Below are 23,621 nucleotides of genomic sequence, written 5' to 3'. Positions count from 1 at the left end.
ATCACTATATTTTTGTTAAGTTTGGAAATACCAGGATTAAAGAACATACAGTAAGCGATAAAAACTCGCATATTTTTAAACATCTTTCTCAATTTTCTTCATGCAGGGGCATGTACACACCTTCTTGTTTTCGCATCTTAGACTCAGCGAATAGCTCTATTGATCTTAAACTTAAAGAAGCCTTTTATATTAGTAAGAACAAACCTGACCTTAACAAACAGTTACATCACTTCAACACCTTTTTAACTCTGTAATTTCCGTTTCCACTGTTTTGTAATGCATATTGTAAATAATTTATTCATATTTTGTAGTATATAACTTGTGTCACGTATCATTAGTCACTCTATTAAACTGAAGATGGCATAAGCATGCCGAAACATGTCTTTAAAAACTGTTGTACGTTTTATGCAATATTTATCATTATTGCTAGTATTACGACCTTATAAATAAAAGTTATAACAAAAGATCATTAACATTTGTCTCGTTAAAACGTGTGAATAGCCAGTGTAAACAGTGTATCAGTAAATGTTTGGCTAGCACACTCTGCTATAGTTAATTGCAGTTTCTCTTTGGGAAAGCTTAGTAATTCTCGGTACTTGTACTTTGAAATTGTCTACTTGGCAGGTCACAGCTGTCTTAAACTCTCAATATTATTATATGGCCCCCTTTAACTTAAATCCCAAATTTGAAATATCTGTCCATGGCACTTAATAAACTGGAGGAAATATGGTAGATAACACATTAACCTGTGTTAATTATGAATTTACACATTGTTTATGATGGTTGAATGATGATTAGACCGGAAGCCTTAGTTTTCTAAGGCTATACACTTCATGAGTGAATGTCATGACAAGGGCAGATGGTGGCTGGTACCTTGGAGTTGCAAAATTAATAGGGCGTGACTTGGGCTTCGCTCTCGGAAAGGGTAACAAGGAGCAACGAAGTAGACTACCACTCTTAGAAACCAAGGGCAAATAGTGTTAATTTTTAGCTAGGCACTACAAAGACATTATGCATCATTCTGAGCTTGACTTCTTGGGTGATCGCTGATGAACGAGGCCTTATTTACCATCATCTTGTATAAATCGAGAGCTCATAATCCAGGACAATCCAGCTGTCTTTATAACAGAGTTCTGACTAAATTTCCTTCAAATAAAAATATACCCAAATTTTTATCAGCATGAGCAATGACAGAAAAACCACGCGCTTATTGTCACGCTCATCGGTTTATTGAAGAGTCGCTGAACTGGGGTCACATAACAGACATTTAACAGACAATTTCCTTTCTTTAGCAATTCCCCTCGGAAACAACGAAATGATACCAACAGAAAAACTCTTCCTCATATACCACAGAAGAAATCGTTACACCCCTTTCATTTTATGTGTGAACTTGTGAGGGGTTACAAGGATTACACTGTGCATGTCGCTGTACCAGACGATTTTGGCGCGAAAATTTATATTTGCCAGGGGATTTGCCCGGGAATTCTCTATCGAACGAACGCAGTATAATGGTACCGAAACCAGCACAGAAACAGAAAGAACTGTTAGTCAGTAAAACGATAAGCGAAAGCGAAAAAAAAACGGTGGCGAACAGGGAAAAACTTGGTTAGCTGAAGCTGATAAGCGATCAGTGAAAACGAAAAAGTTTTGACGACGGAGCTGGCGTCCTGGCGCGGTTACCAAGCACGCTAGAAAGCAACGGCTTTTGTTTGATGGAAGCTAATGGCGGACATTTTCTATAACAGGGCCGAAGAGTGAGATCTAGTGGTGTCAAAAGTTGAAATTTATTGTACAAGATGGCTCGGAAAACGTGCACGCCGTTCTGCGACAAGAGGAAGAACTGTCCAAAGCACCATGATCTGCTCCTTGCCGTTGTAAGCTGCTCGGACATGAGAGATAAGCGCGGGAATATGTCTGAGTTCGAAGAGACTGTGAAGTGTTTTCTGAAGAAAGGCTGGAAGCGAGAAGATGAAATCCCTGATCCTGTCAAGAACTATCGGTTTCCTCTGCTACACTGGGCGGGAGTGCTGGGAAAATGCAGAGCCATGGAATGGATGATCAAGAATGGTAGGTGTCGAGCTTGCTAGAAGTGATTGTTTGCTTTTAGTTTTAAGTCTTTAAACTTATTGAAGATATGAAACTTAATCTAAGCTTATAAATGTTTGATATTTAACTTGTGTGGTATTGCTCTTTGGGTGAACATTAAGGTAAGGTAACATTAAGGTAACGCCAAGGTAGCAGAAGTTACAGAGTCTGAAACGTACGCCACCTTGGACCCTCCAATCTTATTTTGAAGTTTGTGTGCCACTTGTGTGGCACACAAATCTCAAAACATGAACTTACTGAAAGCACTGCAAACCGAAAGCTACAACACTTCATGCCACAGGACTTTAAGGTGGAACCTTGACCATTTTTGCAAATATCATGAGAGACATTTTTTTCACCCCAGGGACGGTGAGCCGGTAGGCTGGGGGGCTTTAGCCCCCCCCCCCCCCAATTTCAAGCTAAAAATACATAAAATAATAATTTCACAAATATTTCCAGACCCCTACAAGTTAGCACCTCTGGCGCTCCCTTGTAAGCCCCCCTCTCAATTCAAAATACGCTCCAGCATCCCTGAACCCGTGCAGGCTCGTGTGGGTCAGTAGATGCAAGTTGTTGTCAGGCCCCCCTTTCCCCTTGTAACACATAGGGAATTTCCTGGAAAAATGGAGAAACAAGGGTTTGATACAGTTACAGCCAGGTGGCACAGAAGATCCCTAGGTTATGAATGTTTTCTGACACTATGAAAGACAATGCCAGTAAAATAGCATCACCTGGTTGGGCCTTAAACAATTATTATCATAAGTGGTTATGATTTTTTGGATCATGTGTACTTTAGACACGCACTGCCAGTGTCCACTGATGTTGCTAACCACCACTTGATCAACGTGTGGGTTGACAGTTGGTTGAAATGAGGTTAAGAGTCTGTTTTCAGTTGGTCCATATGTTGGTCAAGTCAAATTTATGCTTAACTTGACAGACCTGCTGCCAAGAACTGCTTGACATGAGAAAAATGACAAACAATTGTACTTCATGCATTCATACTACCTGATACCACCTGATACTTTGACCTTTCAAACAACCTTTTATTTGGGGTACAAAGAAAAATAAGCTAAGCATGACAAACAAATTGTTCAAATTGAACATAGTATTGCTAAGAATCCCAAATGGCTGGAGACAAACCAGTTGGCTATTTGCAAGCACTGCCGAGGATTTGAACTCAGGACTACCCTGGTCGGAGTGGAACTTGACCTGGGGACCACTGGATTGTGAGTCCAATGTGCTGACCACTCAGTCACATCGCATCCTTCTTCACTTACTGTAATTGTAAGGTGGGAAACTTACGATCAGTTGAAGTTTAAACGACAACAGGGTTTCCGCTTGTCCTAGGAGGTGTTCCTGAATAAAAATAGATTAAAGGTTTCTGTGGCGTAGCTTTCTTTGTGTGCAAACCTTGATTTCTTTTTCTCAAGATATTCTCAACATCTCTTTTCCACTTGCGGCAGTCAGGCAGAAAATGACTTTTTCTCACCTCCTCTTACTTAGTTAATCTCAGGGTTTGCTGAAATATCTGTCTGACTGTCTGGAAAAAGCAGACATTTGATTTCGACAAGTAAATCTTTGGCAAGGCTTGTACTAAAAAATCCTTGTTGTGCTGAGTAGCACATAAGGCCATTAAAAAGGAATGTCAGTGCTCTCTGTCAGACGACCACCGCCTTATTTGGCTTCAAGTCAGGCCTGCCACTAAGGGCTAAGTAGAAGGAAACCTTAGTGCTCAAGATGTGTTGATAACTGCAGCAAAGCCAGAAAACAATAATAATGTTATCTGTGATAAGAAGGTACATGTCTTGCAACAGGTTCCGTTAAACATTCAGGCATGGCATCACAATATTGTAGACCTTGTCCTTCATTTAGAGTGCTTACTGTGAAATTCAGTGATATATAACCCTATAAAATGTTAAACCTTAATCTTATGTCTTGTATGGTAAGCATTTACTTTGAACTTGGAAGTGATATTCAATGTCAAGCCCTCTCAAAAAAGAAGAACAGAAAGTTGTCCAGTAAGTTTGTGCCAAGGCCAAATTTTATCAACAGAAACCATGCAGACTGACAATCTCTATATGCCAGACCACAGTCTCTTTTTGGCCTTTTAACATAACACCCTTCCTAATAACATAGCATATAGTAGTACTGCATATGAGCCAAGTGGCCCATCAGGACAGAGCTTATCCCGGTTCCTCTAGTGTGAAGCAACAAGGAATATTTCTACTCCCTCTGGATGGGATGCTAGTCCATCATAGGGTTTTTTTTTGAATGGAATTTTTATTTACAACTTGAACACTTACACTACTTACATTACTGATGTTATAATTACATTTACACTTACAATACACTTGCTACTTATACTACTTATACTTACACTACTTATACAATTTTTTTTTCTTAAGTGTTTAAAAGAAACAATTCCTCAAAAATTCTCCATTTTTTTTTAAACAGATTGATGTTATTCAATTTAAAGAAAATATACTTTTCGGTGTGATGTTTATTTAATAAAATTTTTTCAAAGTGGCTGAAATATGGTTTCGTTTCTTTACACCACAGATCCATCTCCCCCGTGAAAAATCCTTAAATAATCTCGCGATATTCTAAAGAGAGGCAAACGCAACTATTAAGTTTATTTAAAATTTTTTCACATATCTCATTCCAAAAGGAAGTAGAAAAAGAACAGTCAAAGAAAATATGAGATATGGTCTTCGTAGTCTGATGACAGAAGGAACATTTGGGGTCAGAAATCTATCTTACAAAGTGATTCATTTGTATATAGAATAGAATTCAGTACTTTATACTGAAAAGAATGTACATACGGTTCATTTGCAGCTCGCATAAGGTTCATTTGCATCGCAGGGTTGCCTCCAGTATTAAATTTGCCAGTACCCATTTGTACACCTGGGTGGAGAGAGGCACTGTGAGTAAAATGTCTTGCCCAAGAACAAAACACATTGTTCCTGGCCAGGGCTCAAACCTGGACCACTGGATCCAGAGTCGTCTACCCTAACCCTGAGGTCACCTCATCTCCACAGTAGGTTAGAAGACTAGCGTTAAAAGTAAATGGCAAAATGTACAAATATCACAAACTGGTCCTTGATCAGAGTTCATGGTGTTTCAGTGCAAAGGAAGAACCATCAATAAACATTTTCATGCTTTCTTCTGTCTTGATTGAACACTGTGAACTCCAATTAAGCTATAGAAAACTAATAAAAACATTCCTCAATAACTTTTGGCAATTTTGCATTAATTTTACACTTTTTTGGGACAGTCTTTCTCAAAATAGCTGTAGACCAACTAACAGCTGCACTTACAGAGTATTGGCCAACATGTATTGGTAGTGTCTTTTGACAGTCTTCTTGCTCCTTCTGGTGCATGGGCCAACAATGGTGTTTTTCAAGCTTCCCCCAGCCTGAGCTAGCCTCTCCAGCTACATCCAGGTATACCTGATTGTCTTCATATCCTATGTGTGATCCTTTTGTCACATGGTTCTTGGCCTGTCTCTCTTATGTTGACCCTGTGTATTCTACTTGTAGGACCTGACGTTCAGTTAATGCTAGATGCTGGGTTTTACATTATGTGGCCCAGCCATTGCCATCTCCTCTGGAGAATCTCTTCATCGACTGGAACTTGTTCTGCTCTTTGCAGATAGTCTCCAGCCAGAGGATTCTTTGGATTTTGCACAACCTCTTGTTTATTACATGTAGATTCTGGATCTTTCTGGATCTTTCTCAGATGCCCAGATTTCCCACGTCTCTGCTCCATGTAGTTATACTGGCTTCGCTTTTGACTGTTGTTGGTCAATATTCAACTTTGTTGTAATTATGGCAAGGTAGTCATACAGTAAACGCAGGCATTCTGATTGATTTTTCCTTAGTCACAAATTTGCCATATGCACCGTTTCATCATAAGCAGTATATGACCCATGAGCCATATGATAAACCACTTAAACCTAACTTGCTCAGGCCATACTGGGAAATATTGGCCCTTGGTTAATTTTGTCAGACTGAGTGCGGTGAGGTCCGTACTGCCCCGAGCTTGGGCCAATATTCCTCAGAACGGCCCTTGTGCTCTGTTAGGTTGATATGTCTCAACCAACATATCAACTGACTCTTGACTGCATTTCCACCTGACATGTTGACTGAGTAGCCATTCTTGGTATCTGTCAACACTCTGCTCGGGGGTCTTTTAAGTACACAATTTATTTTTTTTCATTTTGACTGACTTAAATGTGAAGAAATGTTCCTTTCAACACTTACCTTTGCACTTCCCTTTCCCTGTTACTCTTTGGACACTGACATTTCTAGTGTATTCAGAAGAAATAACCAAAGTAAAGGAGAATGAGGAACCAAGTCTCTGTTTCCATTTAATGTGAAAAGGTAACAAAAAGTTGCCAGTTTTCTCTAACTGTGATTAAATTTTCATCCCTTGAATTTTTATATGTATATAGAATTTCACAAAAGATTAAAAATGCTGTTTACCATTTGCAAATATCTGCATTTGTTCGGGAGATATTTAGCTTTGAAAAAGGTGTAAAATATGCAAGTGAGAAGACTGATGATGTCAAACACTTAACCCAATATTCCATCAGGTATATAGATACAAATATCTTGGTCAGTTTGTAGCAGAGACCAGTAAAACTTGGTAGGCTGAGAGTTCTACAGGCAACACACCTTAGCTATAGCACATTCTGTTCCCATGGCAACTCACTCTTTTCCAGTCCCCACCAACCAGATTTAGAAATTTAAGTGATTTTCAGCTTGAGAAACAAGGCTACAAACTCGACCTACAATCATGGACAAATTGTGTTGGAAAATGCCAAAAACATAAAATCATAACCATAATACCTACAGAATAAGTGTCAGCACCCAATTCCCCCTTTCAGTGTTGAAAAATGGTAAAATGCAAAATTTGTGTTAGATCAAAGTGTTTTGGCAACATTGTACAGGGGTGGGGACGGGCAAAAATCTTGTGTATAGAATGAATCTTTTTCCAACCCTTGTGACCAAGGTTGTAGATTATTTGTATGGTTGCTGGATCATGCAGATGAGGCACCACTGGTAAATATCAAAATGGAATGCCAAAGGTGGCCAGAAAAGTCTTTAAAATTGGGTAAGTCTGGAACCTGTGTATGTTGCTGTGGTAACAAAACTGTCAACATGGCTCGAAATTGCGACTCACTGGTCGTGAGCAAAAATCGAGTGTTGGCAACCAGATATTAAGAACCGGTCGCCAGTGGGCGACTCACCTTTTCTTCTGTCAACCTTTGAACCTCAATGGAAAATCAACCTTACTTGTGGATGAAAGATATAATTTATACAAATAGACACAACTAAACAAACCTGTGATTCTTCAGTCACTGAATAGATTGCCATTTTGTTTCAGCAGCTTCTCAATGAAGAGATATCATGGGTGAATTAGACAATGTGTGCATGGAGCCTGGTACAACTAACAACAATGTGGTAGAACAGGGGCCTAAATCCAATATGTCAGTCGCCTGCACATGCCAAAAAATTACATAGACATGAAACTAGATGAGGAAAAGGAGGAAACATGAGATCATTACTGAAACTGCTTTTACACTGATTATTATTCCTTATTTTGTTGCTGTGTTCTTCCTTTTAAATTTTACTGTTGGATAAGCTTCTTTCTATGTAAACTTAGAATTATGCCAAAGATTGTTTACTTCAGGAAAATACTGAACAAGGAGAAAATCAGTGAAAAAAATGGCGACCCAAAATTACAATCTGGTGACGAAAATTTTAGGATAAGTCGCCACTTGGCTCATAAACAAAAAAGTTAATTTCGAGCCCTGTCAAGCTCCTGTTGTGGAGCACATTTAGTAGAATCTCACTGCAAAGATTTAAACATTTTTGATGCAAATTGGCTGAAACATCTTTCTTCATCATATTGATCAAAATTTGGTTGAGTTTATGATGTCATCACTTGGCCAATTTGCATATAATCCCTGGAATGAAAAGAGACATTTGAAAAAAGTAAACAGCATTTTTCTTCTCAAACATACTACTCATTTATACTTTAAAATGGCTGAGATAGGAAAGATGTGAATTTCATCATAGTAGGACTTTAAAACTGTTTACAATATTTTTAAAAACACATCAGAAAGCTATAACGGCATGAGCATATCCACAGGACCTAAATAGTACAAGCTGTGGACTGAAAAGGTTAAGATTAATGTCTTTTTATAACTTTTGTAGGTTTCAGTACCACAGTTCGCTCATCAGACACTCAAGAAACTGCTCTGCATCGATGTGTTCTCTGTTTACACTATACTAAAATACGACGTCTTAAGGAAAAGATTAGGCAGATGATAAACTTGCTGCAAGATTGTCTGCCACTCCAGGATAAGGCCTTGCAAACACCTCTTCATGCAGCTGCAACAAAGCTTATAACTGGCAATAAGTCAGACTATTATGAGGAGTGCTTAGGGCAAATGGTGGCAAAAGCAGCACAAATGCCTGCAAAGACGGCAGAAATATTGAATGCCAGGGACTTGCATGGCAACACAGCACTACATTATCTTGCACAAAATGAGATTGGGTTGGTCTCCCTTCGTGCCATAGTTGATGCTGGAGGAGACATATCAGTAAGGAATAAAAAGAAATTGACCCCCCTGAATATAGCAATGAATAATGGTTGCACACGTGTCATTAAGACCCTGTCAACTGCTGAGAAAAACTCCCGGCATTCTTCGCGTTATGACAGTAGCATTTACACCACTGATAGTCCTCCTGAGTCACCGGTGAATCCTGAAAGACTTGAGAATTCCCAGAAGAAGCAGATCCATGTTGAACATTCTTACAGTCTTCCTAAGGACACTTCCTCACTTGACACAGATGGCTCAGCCCTAGGGTGCACAGAAGACTCTTCTTTTAGTACCACTGAAGAAGAAGCTTCTGATGAGGTACCTTTTGGTGTCACTGAAGAGGAGGTGCCTACTGGTTCTTCTGACGAGGCCCATACAGACAAACCAAGTGATGTTCCCTCTAGTGACATAGATGATCCCTCTTCTTGTGTGACAAGTGATTCTCCTGCTGATGTTACAGATGATGGCCCATCTGGTGTCAAAGATGATGCCCGATGTGGTGCCACAGATGACGCGCCTGGTGTTGCCACCAATTCTCCTTCTAGTGACACAGAAAGTGCCCCTTCTGAGGTTGGAGATGAGTCCTTTTCCAGTGACACAGATAGAGACTCTTTTGGTGTCCCAGATAATGCCCTTGCTTGTGTCCCAGATAATGCCTCGGCTGGAGTCCCAGATACTGCCCCTGGTGGTGTTACAGATAATGCCTCTGTTGGTGTCCCAGATAATGTCCCTGCTGGTGTCCCAGATAATGCCCCTGCTGTTGTTACAGATACTGTCCCTGGTGGTGTTACAGATAATGCACCGTCTGGTACCCCAGATAATGACCCAGCTGGTGTTCCAGATAATGCCCCTGCTGATGTCCCAGATGATGCCCCTGCTGGTGCTACAGATGAAGCCTCTTCTGTTATTACAGATAATGGCCTTTCTGGTACTGGGGATGTTCCTTCTGGTAATTTAAACACCATTGTGGAGACCCCACCAGCAGCTTGCCATGGCCCATATGAGGAAAGTGATACTGCCTTGTCAGATTATAGAGAGGAGATCCCTTCAGATAATGAAAGTGAACTGGCAGATCACTATCCAGCATGTGCTATTGGTGTTCAGACTCCAGGAATACATCCATACTCTTGTATTGTCCACATCAAGCAAGAGATGGTATCTCCAGTAAGTGGAATTTGTTTCTTTTTTCTATTTAATGCACCTACAGCCATTAAGTGGGCCAATTCCAAGTTGCTTTTGCCTCTGTTTTGAAACAAGTCTTGGTGCACAACCTTTTAAATGAAAATATGATTTTCTTGCATGTTCATTGTCTTACGAATTAAGAGAAAAGAGCAACTTGAAAAGGGTTTATTGGGATGGGAATATGGCTAGATAGGTTTATATCACACAATATACCAGATCCTAGAGATGTCAGATGAAAGGCTGTATGACAGCATTGTATTGTTGCCATGTTGGTCTCCAATGAATGTTCTCCATCATATTTCACATGATGGAAGTATGATTACATGGTACATGTTATTTTCTTGTATTTTGGACAAGCGGTAACTAACATATAGATTTAGGCCAGCCTAAAAGCATAGCTCCTGGGCTGGGTTGTTCAAAGCCGGATTGAGCTAACCCAGAAAAAGGGAGAATTTTGATTTGAGTTTTGTAACTTTGCGGTGCGGTTTCTGTATATTGTTTGGCCTTCTGTTTTGAGTTTTAATAGTCACCATATACACAAAACAAAACAGCAAAAAACATTTGTACAGAAGAAAAAGTTATAATTCGATAAACTTTAATCCTGGGTTAGCGTAAACTGGCTTCCGAACAATCCTGCCCTGTTTCCAACAAGCTAACCCAATATGAGCCCGTGATCCAATCGATAACCAGCACTTGGTCAGCGGTCAACTTCAAAAACACACGTGACCTCAAGGAGCTGTAAACTTGAGCCTGCGATATGGTCACTTGATACTGGTCAGCAGATACCTTGATTTGACAGGTGTCAATTGATCATGACATGGATTTCCAATATCAAGGAAGTACACGGTAAACCAAGGCTGCATGTCTCTGTCAACCTATTATTTGGAGTATGGCCGCCATGCTGGGGAACTCCGGTGCTGTCGTTGTCGTCGTGCGTACGCGCCCACGAGCAATACCGCTAGCCACGATAACCATGAGAAAATCAACTCGTGGGTTTCCTTTTCCTTCCTATATGAGTATGGGGCTCCGCTTGGCGGCCCTTCGGGCTGCCGTAGCTCCGCTATGATCAGATGTACTAGCGTGAAAGTCATCCTTTCTTGCCCATTCTCAAACTCATTAATAATTCATCAAGTTAAAACAAAAAATCACAACCATGAAGAAGGTTTGGATACCCGGTCTCAATTAGCACAGATTTTGATGGCAATACTTACCCATTTACTCCTTAGTTTTTGTTTAGATATTGAGAAGATATATCAAACACTCAAGACAGTGTTTCATTGGCTATCCCAACACCTCAAATTTTGTCAAAATACTCTGCTGCAGTCTCTTCTCGGTGTCTGGATATCTGGGTGAAACACTGTCTCTCATGCTTCATGTAAATGATTATTATTACTTCCAAATTTCTTAGTAGCAGGATTAATGAGAAATGTTCTCCCAAAAACCAGGTTTAAACAGAGAGATACATTTGTGTGTGTGTGGGTATCATTTTTCAATAATTTCAATATTTTTCAAGTCGAGAAACTGTAAATATTCTTTTGTTTAGTCTTCTTTGGAATTTAATTAGCCATTTGCATAACATGTTCCTCCAAAACTTTGGAAAAAGGAAAAAAAATTGCCATTTTGGAGATGATCTCTAGCCACTACGCACTAATGGTTGATAGTGTAGAATTACTCAGCCAATCAGATTGCAGCATTTGCATCAGTGTTCAAGAAGAATTCTACTAATAAAAGTGAATTACAGTTGAACCTCAATTATCTGGACTCGTTGGGACTAGACAAAATAGTCCGGACAATTGAGGGTTTGGATAATCAAGAATATAAATATTAGTGAAGAACAAAACAGTTTAAATAAAGCAACATTTAATTGTGAAACAACACTTTTACAAATTGCTTGGAAAACAATATGGTCTACTGTACATCTTGAACCACTCAACTCTGAGCCAATCAGAACTCAATCGAGTGTTCTTCATTAGTTACGATGTGTGCGAGTGCTGCTTTTGCTCTTGAAAAGCAAAACAAACTTGCTTTTGACTGCACTTTTCAATGCTATAGTTTTAAAAAGAATATTGCTATGGATCTTGATCGTGAGTAATAAATATTCATGATAAAATTGGGACTAGAGAAAAAGTCCCGATAATCGAGGAATCTGGATAATCGATGTATGGATAATCAAGGTTCGACTGTGGTAGAATTCTACTAGTATACCAAATCAAATGCTGCAATCTGATTGGCTGAGCTACTTAAATCATAGGCTCACATTTACTTATGAACACACTGAAGTTCTGATACAACAATGGAGGTTGTCAGAAGATAGCATTCTGTCCTAATAGTGTTGAGTAGATAATGCTTTTAATTAAGGCAAGATGGCATGGGAACTTAAATTGGCAGCTTTCATGAAATGGGTCTATGGGCACAAGTTTAAATACCATAATTGTATTTTTTTCAAAATGAGGACATTTATTGGGGCTTCTGTTATACAGATGTATTGGTGTATTTACTAGGGTTGTGTTCTACTGCTGTACTGATGGATTGGTGATAGATAATAGTATACTTACAGTCTAGTTATAAATGGATTTCCTAAATTCATGTTCGTGAATTTTAGTAAAAGATTCATTCTCTAAATGGGCAGTAAAACTGGCAAGTGATATAGTAAGAGAAAACAGCATGACTCTCAGGAGTAAGGCAGTTGTCACTTGTCTTGGCTTTCTGGTTACTCTGTGAAGCTGGTGGGATTTTTTTAATTTCCTTGAGCACAAGTATTTTTTTTTAATTTCTTTGAGCAGCTCTTTGTCACAGTCTTAGAATGCTGGCTACTTTTAATCACCTTGGTTGACCAAAATTTTGTTAGCCAATAAATGAAGTTATGTATAGCTCTAAAAATCTCTCTATCTCTATTTACCTGGTCCATGCTTCAATAATGTGAGTGAGAGAGAAAGTTCAACAGGTTGTAGATAGTTGTTTCTGCAATGCTGTTGTTCAATTCAAAACATATATAGCTTGATACCAACATTCTTCCCCAGGGGGCATACCCCAGGTATTTTAAACAATTTCTTTACCCTGGGAGTACGGAATTTGACGTCCATGGTTGTTCATGGGCAGCTTTCTTCACAACGTTGTGGCTCAAAAGTGTTGTGCTGTGTTAGAAGGTGAATAAAAAGTTTTGCCTGTGAAAATTTAAGGAACCTTGGTCTATTTTGAAATGGAGGAGGGAAGGGGTGACTGGTGGGATTTATGAGGGTTTTGCAAAGAAATATGGCTTCAGATAGAGAGTGGAGTCATTATATACCAGAGAGGTTATCAAATTCCACTAGTCACTCTACCCCATAAAAAATGGAAAGGTGCCTGTGTGTTTGAGAGTGAGTTTTTATCTTTTCAATTGCCAAGAGAGACCATTTTTGCCTGGGAATGGGAATTTGACTCAGCAAAAATTCAAAACATCAAATGCTTGGGGGTTGTCCAGCTGGGAGGGGAATGTTGAATTTTAGAATTGACTGGTACATTACTTTCAATTTTGTTGACTTGAACTGGACAACAAATGAGCATACAAGGTATACCTGGTGGCTCAAGTGAACCCATTGAACCTCATTACCAACCCTTGAACCCAACTTGTTGGCCATATCTTCACGACAGGCTCATTAACTAGTTTACAGACCTGCCACACAGTGACACACTCTATGAAACTAGCTAATGCACCCTTGCACTATTAATAGTCTGTTCAGCTATGAACTGGGTCATCTTATGATGTGGCTATACTAGTAACTACAGCGTTGATTATTGAGTGCCTCAGGTAACGAGCATTTGGGGGCATGGCAGTTTGGTCTATTGATTTTAGAAAAACTGGTTTTTGACATGCCATTCACATTCCAGACTCTTTTTTACAGCGACTGGCATGAGGCAAGTCCAAAGATCACATTGAACAGATTAAAAACTAACCTCTATAATGTGCATTTTGTGCAAATAAGCAAATGGGTAAAAATAAATTCAGGTATAAATCAAAAATTAATTGACTTGTATGATGTGATCAATATCTTACCATCAATAAATCATGGGTCAGATCAGGTGAGATTGAACTGCATTGACGTACTGATACTGGAATTGTAACGCTTGTATTCTGTTTACTTTACATTTTATTTATAGCATTAGAGCAAATGATCATGTTATTCGAAGGCAAACCAAATAACCCAGAACTGATTCGAGTTGACTGGTTTTAGATTCCTCTGCTATTACCTCACGGGGGGTTTCTCCCTTATATGGGCTATATATATATAGGTGTGTGCGACCCCAAAGGGCTTTTGGTCATAAACAGAGTATCAGTTTTGGCCATTTTGGTCAGAAATAGAGTATGGTTCCCAAAACCCGCTTCCCAAAATCCTTACCCTATTTATGACCAAAATCTGCAATTTTCCCTACTCTATTTATGACCAGACCAAAAACTTGATACCCTATTTATGACCGTTGCGTCTGACACAGTTGCCCTAAACATAATTTTTGAAGGGGTTTTGTTTATGGTTTTATCGATAATGAAGAAAAAGTAGCTTCTCAGCAACATACCCAATTCAAGACTAGAGTACAAAAACCATACCCTATTTAAGATCAAAATGGCCAAAATCAATACCCTATTTATGTACAAAATGGCTGAAAAACCATACCCTTTGGGGCCGCACATACCTATATAGCCCATATAAGGGAGTACCCCCCCCCCCCCCCCATAGGTTTAATATTGGTCTGAACTGGGTAACTAATTATAAGGCAGGTCTGAAACAGGGTATTGACTTAAGAGTCGGGTCATAAATCGCAGACTTTGGTCTTAAATAGGGAAAGGGTTTTGGGGGGCGGGCTGTACACCCTCACCCAATTTTTCTGGGAGTACCCACCCCGGATGCTATCACTGTAATTTCAAAACAAGAAATGAGGTAACTATAAACAACAGATCAGTTTAGCTTAAAGCTGGCTTTATTTAACACAGAGCCGCGTAAACGTTCCTGAAATGGTATTATAACTGTGACAGTCTGTTTTAGGAAAGTATTTTTGATAAAGGGTCGTAAATACCTAAGTCCCAAAAAACTAAAATCAAGCCTAACATAAGAAAAATAACAATGCACACTTCCTGAGAATAAGAGAACAGGTATAAATAACAAAAATCAATTGCCAGTCAGGGTCCGAACGGGCCAGATCAAGTCAGATCGAATCGTTTTTGTAAAAATACCGGAAGTGAAATGCGCTCCTGTTTACGTTAGCCATAGTTTAGCGAACTGGAGGTGGACCAAGGTGGGTACAATACAAATCGCTGTTTCGACACGGGTACCCTTTGTCGATCAATGACTTTCATTTTGAAAGGTGATCGAGGAGACAACGCGGTTTATACAAATCAAAGGCCCTTTCGGACAGCGTCGTATCAATCGTGTTAGAGTGCAAAGAAATCCACTGCAGAACCAAAGTGTAACGCCACTTCAACTGTCATACAACTGCCATGACGGTTTCATGTCGCAAAAAACGCGGGAAACTTGTCGTTCCCAGTCCTCGCCCTATACTACAAGATGGTGGACGCACAGCAGTAAGTGTGATGAAGAATGAATATTTATCAGTTTACTATTTACAAAACATTTATTCACGATTGCTTTACCTCAGTTTAGAAGCTTTCTGTCTTGAGAGCCGCCGTGTTTTCTCTACTAGGCAGATTCCAAGCCCTGAGAGGGACAATCTGAAATCGATTTGCTTTGACACGAACTGTCCGTGCAACCGACACCATGAGCCCATCATTATAAAAGTAAGCTTGTAAGATTGCGTTAAAACGACCGTTGAGATGTGAACGCTCGTTTATAAGCTTACGTTCAAAATCTTTTGTTATGCTTTGTGCAGCGAAGATTGAACCTTTTGCTGCCATGCAACACAGTTTGAAGTTCTCTTTGCACGTGAGGGTCCATTCGCTTGTGAACTGAGCTTTTTATATGTGATTGAAAATGCTTCCTCGGCAAGTGTTGGTCGGCGGGTTAATAAAGCAACCGTTAAACGCCGGTAAATTTTTCATATTTTTGAAGTTCATAAAGTTTGTCGTCCAAGAGCGACTTGTTTTTGACGTGAGATTTTCTACCCATTCAATATTACCGAAGACTGATTTTAATAAGAATGCAGACTTTCAGCATGGCTCGAGCAGAAGTCGAGTCATGCATGGCAGGAAGCCTCACTGGTCAGAAACTGTGAACAAAGTGACACTCAAGCTGTTGCAAGGTCTTTTCAATACTGCAAAATGCAGGATCAGGTTTTAATTGAATTGAATCGAGGGGAGTGTAAATTGAATTGAACTTCACAATATAAAGGGAGTGTAAAATTAATATAAACTTTAAAAATAAATGGGGACAGACCTGGAGTTAATGAAGCCTTCACGTAAGTGATGCATTCTGAGTAAAATTGATAAATATATCATAACCAAATGCAAAATACGGGTAATACTTAATAACTTGGGTGACAGACTGATAGAGTCACACAGCGGCCAATCTACAGATATAAGCTGGAGAATATCAGGAAATAAGTAAGGCAAACCAAGAGATCTCTGTTGAAACCCAGAGCCCCAATAAAAACACAGGAATACTATAAAAAGTCACTGTTGTAAATAAAGGAAAAACAGCTGCTAGGTTGTGCTAATTTACCACGATGATACCATCACGATTATCTACTGGGAGATGCTTGGCAGAATCTGAAACCAGCTGACCTGGCAGGTCTGGGGAGGTGACATGTAAGAGATCTTGCTGAAACCTTAGATCAGATATGCTGCTTGTCTTTACTTCTTCAAGAGGGCCAATTTCAGTAGATTAAAATTTCAACTTGGCTCCAAGGCTTAGGTGAATAAATTAAAATGCTTCAATATTATTTTATTATTCATCCCTCAACCTCAATTATGTGATTTCTTTTGTTTTGTTTCCCTAAGCTCTGGAGCCAAGTTAGAATTTTAACATACTGAAACTGGCCTCTTGAAAATGGGTCCTCAGTTTGTGTGATATGTGGCCTAAGCACAGGTTTGTGTGTTTCTGGTCGTCAGTGTAACATTTTTTTTCTCTTCAATAGTGTGAAAAGTGCAGACAGGAATCCATGGGTGAAATCACATCTTCGCGAGGTATATATTGATCTAAAATACCACCCTAACTGAGTTGTTTGAACCCTTTTCTATTGATGTAGTCTACTTTCTCATTATGAAACAAGAAGTGTCTACTACCCATAATTTGCCATATAACATTTGGGTGTATGCATCTGACATATTGCCCTTGTGAGCAAAATGGTGACTGAAAGGTTTGCATGCTTGAATCCATATCAAAAGCTTGGGTTAATTTCTAATAAGTAAACCCTCCTTGGGGTGGGTCAGTGGATGTTTTTTTGGAACCACAATGTTGCAAGTGTCCATTGAAATGTGAAACAAAGGTTATGTACAATCTGAAGCTGGTACCTTCTGAGACTGAGATTTTGAGATCTATTAGAGGGTGCGTTCCTTTGGGGTGATCTGGATCAGGATCAGTGATCAAAGATCACTCAGGTCATGACGTATCAAAAAAGCCAACAAATGCGTAATGAGAGTGAATTTATCAGTTCCTTTGATGCACCATGATCTGAGTGATCTTGGATCACTAATTCTGATCCAGATCACCCCAAAGGAATTAACCATAAATGTGCAGCTTGGTGAGATAGGAGTTGATAACACTGTTTAATGCTACCTCACACTTCTATCATTTTAGAACTACTTCATAATGGAACTACCAATGACTTCGCAAGCTCAGTTGTTAATTTGTTAAAGGGAGCAGGGCTGCTAGGAAACTTAGCAGAGATTGCAGAGAAGAAAAGAGCCCAAGATGAACATGTGCTAACAGATAAGCTGGAAATGGTTAAAGGTATATAGTAATCTGAGTGTGCAATCTTGCTGTCTGGATTCTTAACTAAAGCAAACAAGGTCTTTAAATTTTCAGCCTTGTTTTGTACAAATTAAATCAAATTACTTAATAATAGACAATATTATGTTTTTGTTTTGGCAATTTTTTGAAGCACCCTGAAACAGATTCCAGTCCTAGGTTAATAGGCCATTTCCGAGTTACCTTTTGCCTCTGTTTCAAAATGAACCATCGTGCAAAATCTTTCTTATGGAAATGAGTTTGATTTATGTGAAAATGGTAATTTTACTTGTAAAATGGAGTTAACAACTTAAAGCATGACAAGGATATCACACATGTGTATCATTCCTTTAGTCACACTATACTGCAACTCAATGTTTGACTAGGTTTAACAACTGTCAACACTTGTGGTTAAGTCATGAAAGACATTTACATGAGCAGACATTGCTCTTCGATGTGTGTGAGATAAACATTACTCTGTCCTTGGAACTACAATAACAATTACATTCAACAAGAATAATTGTGATCTATTAATTTCTTTGCCCTATATGCTTAATCCCGGTTTGCGTGTCGGAATGCAGGCAGCCTAAACAAAACTCTATTATTATGTGTAATGGATACAAGATAAACGATATGAAGTTATCATTTATAATTACTGCTTGCCTGTTCTCATACCGAACAACGCCTTGTGTTGTCATGACTCTCACTTGTGCAAGTAGCTAGTTTGCGATTTGTCTGTATTTTCCCCACTTCCCACGGCCATTATCAATAAGCAGCTGGACTACAGGGTTGGGTGCACACCTGCCACTTAGCTTTGCACGTAGCAGACTGGGTGGGACCCTGACCCCACCTCAGGCTTATATCTATCTGAGTGTGGCATGCGCCACACTTGTTGGCTAATCCCTTATTTCCAGGTGTGGCACACGCCACACTTGTTGGCTCATCCATCACATGCAGGGTGTGTTGCTACCACCCCTATTATCGTGTACCTATTTACAGGGTGTGTTGCTGCCACCCTTAGATTTGCCAGGGAGTACCCAACAACCTTAGTCCCTTTTACTGCCAAATGGTTGTCAACTTTATTGTGTACTTATGTAAGCGTCTGAAGTTGTTAATGAACATGTATGCAGAACACATTTCCATATGAATGGTTTTGCATGAAGACTTGTTTTGACAAAGAGGCAGAACAGCTGTCAAATTCACCAGAGCCAGCTTTGTTATTTGTGTGGCACTATTAGGATACGTGAGTATGGGAGGTCACCTGTGTTTTCATATCACACCATACTTGTGAGCTTATCTATACAAATTAGTTGTGACTTATGACTTTCTGAATCCCTGATTGACTTTGTGTTGTCCTGAATTTTGTCATGAATATCAAAGTAATCCTGAACATCTTGATCCAAGGCAAGTGCAAAATATTGCTGGTTATATGTAAGAATGAACATTTCACAATAACAATGTGATTTAAATGAGCATAAAAAATGTATGATTCATCATTAATCATTTAAAGTTTTAAACATGTACTTTTTCCTTCAAGGTACAGCACAGTTGGTATCATTTTTATCAAGTCTTAACCTTTCCAATGAGAGGAGACAAAAGTTCAAATCAGGGGTTCTGTGGACAAAAGGAACTCAGAACTCCTTTGACAGTTTTATTATTAATTGAATAGCATAATTTAATAGCTGATGGCAGAACATGCAACTGCAACCCATTTCAGTAACCCAGCTCAATCTGACAGCAGACTGAAAATGTTGCTCTTGGATAAGCTTGAAAGGATCCTGAAGGAAGGAATTATTTTTACCTTGTAGAAACAAACAATGAACTGGAAAGCAGCGAGAAGGAGATTGAAGAGAAAAAGAGTAAAATTGAGGAAATGCTACTTGAAGTAGAAGAATTAAGGAAGCAGGTGAAGAGAAAAGCAGAAGAAAGAGAAGAACTGTTTACCAAGAGAAAGCGTCTCAATGATGAATGCAATATACTACAGAAAAAGCTTCACTGTTGTGACAGCTTGTTAAAAGTTGTTCCCAAAGTTGATGCAGACACCTCAAACAGCTAACAAGGTGAAAAGACCAGAAACACCACAAGGTCCTAACTACAGCAAGCACATCACCACTGTTTATAGGTCTAGATAGTCCCCAAGTCCCTCTCTTTTTTTTGTTGTTGTTGTTTTTTGCAACATACAATGCCCATTCATTGATTTTTGTATATTTTGTCTTTAAATTGCACAAGGCGCTGTTTAGACTTTAAGGTCATTCCTCACATTTGCATTGCGCATCCTTACTGTGCATAATTTATGGCGTCATTAGCGTGCGCTCGTGCACGCGCACATTGAAAACATGACAGATTTGCCTTGATATTGAGCTCTGTCAGTTGAAAAATGGCTCTGGCTCACCAACGACCACGGGCACCCCAATTTTTTTCCACGCATTGTAGTCAACTAATCATAAGCTTTGCGTGAGAAAAGACTGATCTAATTTCTATTGCTGAAAATTGAGTAAATAAGAAAAATAGCAGATACACGGTGGTCTTTTCTATTTGGCAGTCGGTAACCACGTCAAGAAATTTAGTTCAAATTTTTAACCAAGGATTTAGTTTTCTGTCTGAATCAAACTTAAAACGTTTATTTGTGTCCAACACAATGTATTGACTGTAGTTTAATGCGCATTCTTATGAGCCCAGGCTCACAAACATGTTACAAGTACTGGGAATGCGTTCTTATAATAAGCATTAAACAATGCCAAAATGGGGCATTTTCAATGCCTCACTGCTCCTTAATGAGCATGGGCACCCCCCTTTTTTATTTCAAAATTGAAGTTATCATATGATAAATATTCAGTGGACAAAGTTTGAACAAGAATCTATTGTCACTTTTATTTCAGAGGAATTACCTTAAGGTGACATTGATTAACAATAGTACTCATAGTCACTAGTAAATCCTACTATCTTAAAGGTTCACTTGAATTGTGTTCTTGTAAGAAAGTTTGCAAGTATAAATAAATGAATTTGGTAGTAGGCATTTCAACATTTTAATTCATTACTGAACCCTTTAATTTAAAATTTAGACTAGGAGTGATCAAAATACACAACAATGAGACAAGTAGCAGAATATTAATTTTTACTGTAGAGATCATACTTTAAATAATGTAGAAACAAGTCTTATCTGTTTGACATGTATTTTAATACCTGATTAATGCAAGAAAGCAAGAACAGAGACACTTCACCTTGCACAAGGGTGCATTCTGCACGACTCCTACACCGAAGATACAGCAAAACTTTTTATATTCCACACCACAGGCCTGGCAAGCGGTCATGCAAAATCCCACTTCAAAGAGTGCTATAACACCACCCAAATGTGGGGTAGTAAAATTTGATCTCAAATCAGGGGTGTAGTGTGCATTTTTGTGGGGTATGCACAGACTAGAAACGTTATCGAGAGCTGGTGCAAGCTGCTAGGGACATTTTTATGTTTAAAGGCTCAGAAATGCCATTTCCAACGTTTTCATGTGAACAGTTTCATAATTTAAAACTTGGGAAAACATTGCGTGTATACGACTGCACTGTATGCCAAAAACTCCAATCGCATGCCGGTAAGCCGCAAAATATTAAAGGCCACGCCAAAGAACTTCAGTGCAACCTACTCTGAATGCTCCCTGGCAGTTGTGCAGGTCTATGTTGCTTGTTTATAGTTTGGAAAATGTTTTCTTTAAAGTGGTGTTTTTGTTTTTCCTCCTACCATGAGCACACAGCCTACAGGTAGATGGTAAGAAAACCATCTCATCAACTTTTATCAGTTCAAGATTGTTAAGGCCATAATTGGTGACTCAGACTAGAATCAACTTGGGTGTGTAAATAATACAGTTAAAAAGTTGAACATTGTAAAGTTATCAGTAATTTTATCTGCCTGTACTCAATCATATGTGAGCAGTGTTAAGAGCATTGTACATGTACATTATAGTCATGTAAGAGGATAAGTTTTATAACAAGAGAAAATCATTTTCTTAATATACCAGCTCTCAGAATTTGTTATTGAATGATAAGTATGACAAACAGTATCGGGCTTGGAGGTGGTTATATTACGACCAAAGGTGTAACAACAGAGGTCAAGAACCACTTTTTTGTTTGTATGTAACATGAAAAATTTCTCTTCATATTTTAAGTGAAAGATTTTCATTCCTCAAGGGAGATCAGAAATAATTTGTGTATTTAGAGAGGTAATGATGTACATTTTTATTTTTTTAGCACATGGCATTATAAGAAGTAGCAGTTTCTGTATGCTGTATTTTTTTAATGTAATAGTACAGGGAGAGATCACTACTAACAGTGCATGAGACACCTAGCAAATACATAGTGTATATATATGATATAAAGTTTTATAAAAAGTACAGGTTGTACTCGTTTTATGAACTCTGCCAGAATATTCTTTTTGAGAATAGCAATTATATATTTATATTTTTGTTTATAAAGAAAAGACTGAATTGTTTTGTTTGGTTACAGACCAAAATGCTATTGGCAATCTGGAACAACAAGAAAATGATGTTTCCCTTGTTCCTCTAACTTCCCAGAACTCTGCAGTGATATGATCTGGAGAGCTTTGTTTTCAACTTCACTGAAAACATGATGCTAAGAAACTCTTGGTTTAGATTAATACTTATGTTTTGATCTATAGACAAATATGCAGAGCTCTTTTGTAGAAGAAAATGTCAAGATTATGCTCTGTATCCTAGACATTTGTCATGGGATTTTATAAAATGAGCATTTGTAAACTAGTTCCTGTAGTCTTGCAAGTTGGAATAAGAGGCTCAAGTCCTGTAACAAATTTGATATTAAGTATTTTTTCTATTTTACATTTAACCCTGTAAATAGAACTGCGACTTGCTTAGAAAATGTACCCTCAAGGAGGCCTAATAGAGCTATCGTTTTGACAATAAGTTCAAGAGTTAGCCTTTGCAAATAGGTGCATTATGAAAGTTGGGGATGTTGTGACAAACGAATTTATTATCAGCTGATTGTCACTGATTCTTTCAATTTATTTAACTCTATTGTTCAATATTCTGTTGATGCTACTTGTATTTAATCTTACTATGTGCCTCACAGAAAGTTTATCCAAATAATTATCCCAAAAGATAAGTACAGAAAGTACAGGACAGTGGACCTTGCTAATTTGAACTCGGTCAATTTGTATTCCCCATTATTTCGAACTCGAAACTATTCCCCTTGGATTTGCCCATCAGTCACCCCAGCGAGTTTGAAAAAGCAGGATTCAACTGTAGTTTTGTATTCACTAATTATAATAGAATGGTGTAAAATATTGAGAACTACAGTAGCCGTTTAATATTGCTCCCTATTATGTCAGTTATGGTATATTCAAATGTATATATTAGAAGCGTTTGAGGTCTTGTTTTATTATCTATCATAAGGGAGCCTTACGGATAACTGCTTTGTTTTCCATATGCCTTAATACATTGTATAGGTATTACTTAATAAAGAATTTACAATTGGCAGCAATTTGTGAAAAAGGTCTATTCTTAACTCCATTATCCATGCACCATTCTGGTAGGAAAATTGAACAGGACTCACTCCACCTGAGAGATATTTTAAATGGGATGATTCACAGGACTTGTTTTGATCTGTTAATTACTAGTGGATGAAACATCACAAACACTCAGGAAAACAGATTTTCAAGTTCATGTGAAAGACTAGTTGCTCTTTACATGTATGCTTGTGTTATGGCTTTTGTTGTGAGTTGTGTTCAAATTGTAATAATAATATCGCTGTAAGGAGTCTAAGGAAACTTGCAAGTGGAATGAAAAAGTTAGTTTAGAGGTAAAAGTGGTATTAGTAAATATGGGTTTTTTGTTTCGCCCTTTTGA

The 23,621-nt window shown here is 38.5% G+C and overlaps 1 protein-coding gene across 1 annotated transcript; it reads left to right on the top strand.

The window, feature by feature from the left end:
• The first annotated feature begins 1,668 nt into the window (after positions 1-1,668).
• Positions 1,669-23,256, top strand: LOC110041926 (uncharacterized). The gene is made up of 5 exons (XM_089297542.1): positions 1,669-2,067; positions 8,307-9,859; positions 16,940-16,988; positions 17,602-17,754; positions 19,560-23,256. The coding sequence occupies exons 1-5, from the start codon at positions 1,797-1,799 to the stop codon at positions 19,805-19,807; spliced, it is 2,274 nt and encodes a 757-aa protein (XP_089153668.1). The 5' UTR covers positions 1,669-1,796; the 3' UTR covers positions 19,808-23,256.
• Positions 23,257-23,621: the final 365 nt, after the last annotated feature.

This window comes from Orbicella faveolata, unplaced genomic scaffold, assembly GCF_042242905.1.
Source record: "Orbicella faveolata isolate gen_17 unplaced genomic scaffold, um_ofav_v1 contig_3, whole genome shotgun sequence".
NCBI classification, from domain to species: Eukaryota; Metazoa; Cnidaria; class Anthozoa; order Scleractinia; family Merulinidae; genus Orbicella; species Orbicella faveolata.
The sequence above is the reverse complement of the archived record's forward strand: the minus strand, read 5'-3'. Positions and strand labels throughout refer to the sequence as shown.

Bases quoted from the DNA above. Each gene is read 5' to 3' on its own strand.
- LOC110041926 (XM_089297542.1), top strand. From the start codon at position 1,797: ATGGCTCGGAAAACGTGCACGCCGTTCTGCGACAAGAGGAAGAACTGT. The intron at 9,860-16,939 runs GTAAGTGGAATT...TCTCTTCAATAG, and splicing joins AGCAAGAGATGGTATCTCCA to TGTGAAAAGTGCAGACAGGA. The intron at 16,989-17,601 runs GTATATATTGAT...CTATCATTTTAG, and splicing joins TGAAATCACATCTTCGCGAG to AACTACTTCATAATGGAACT.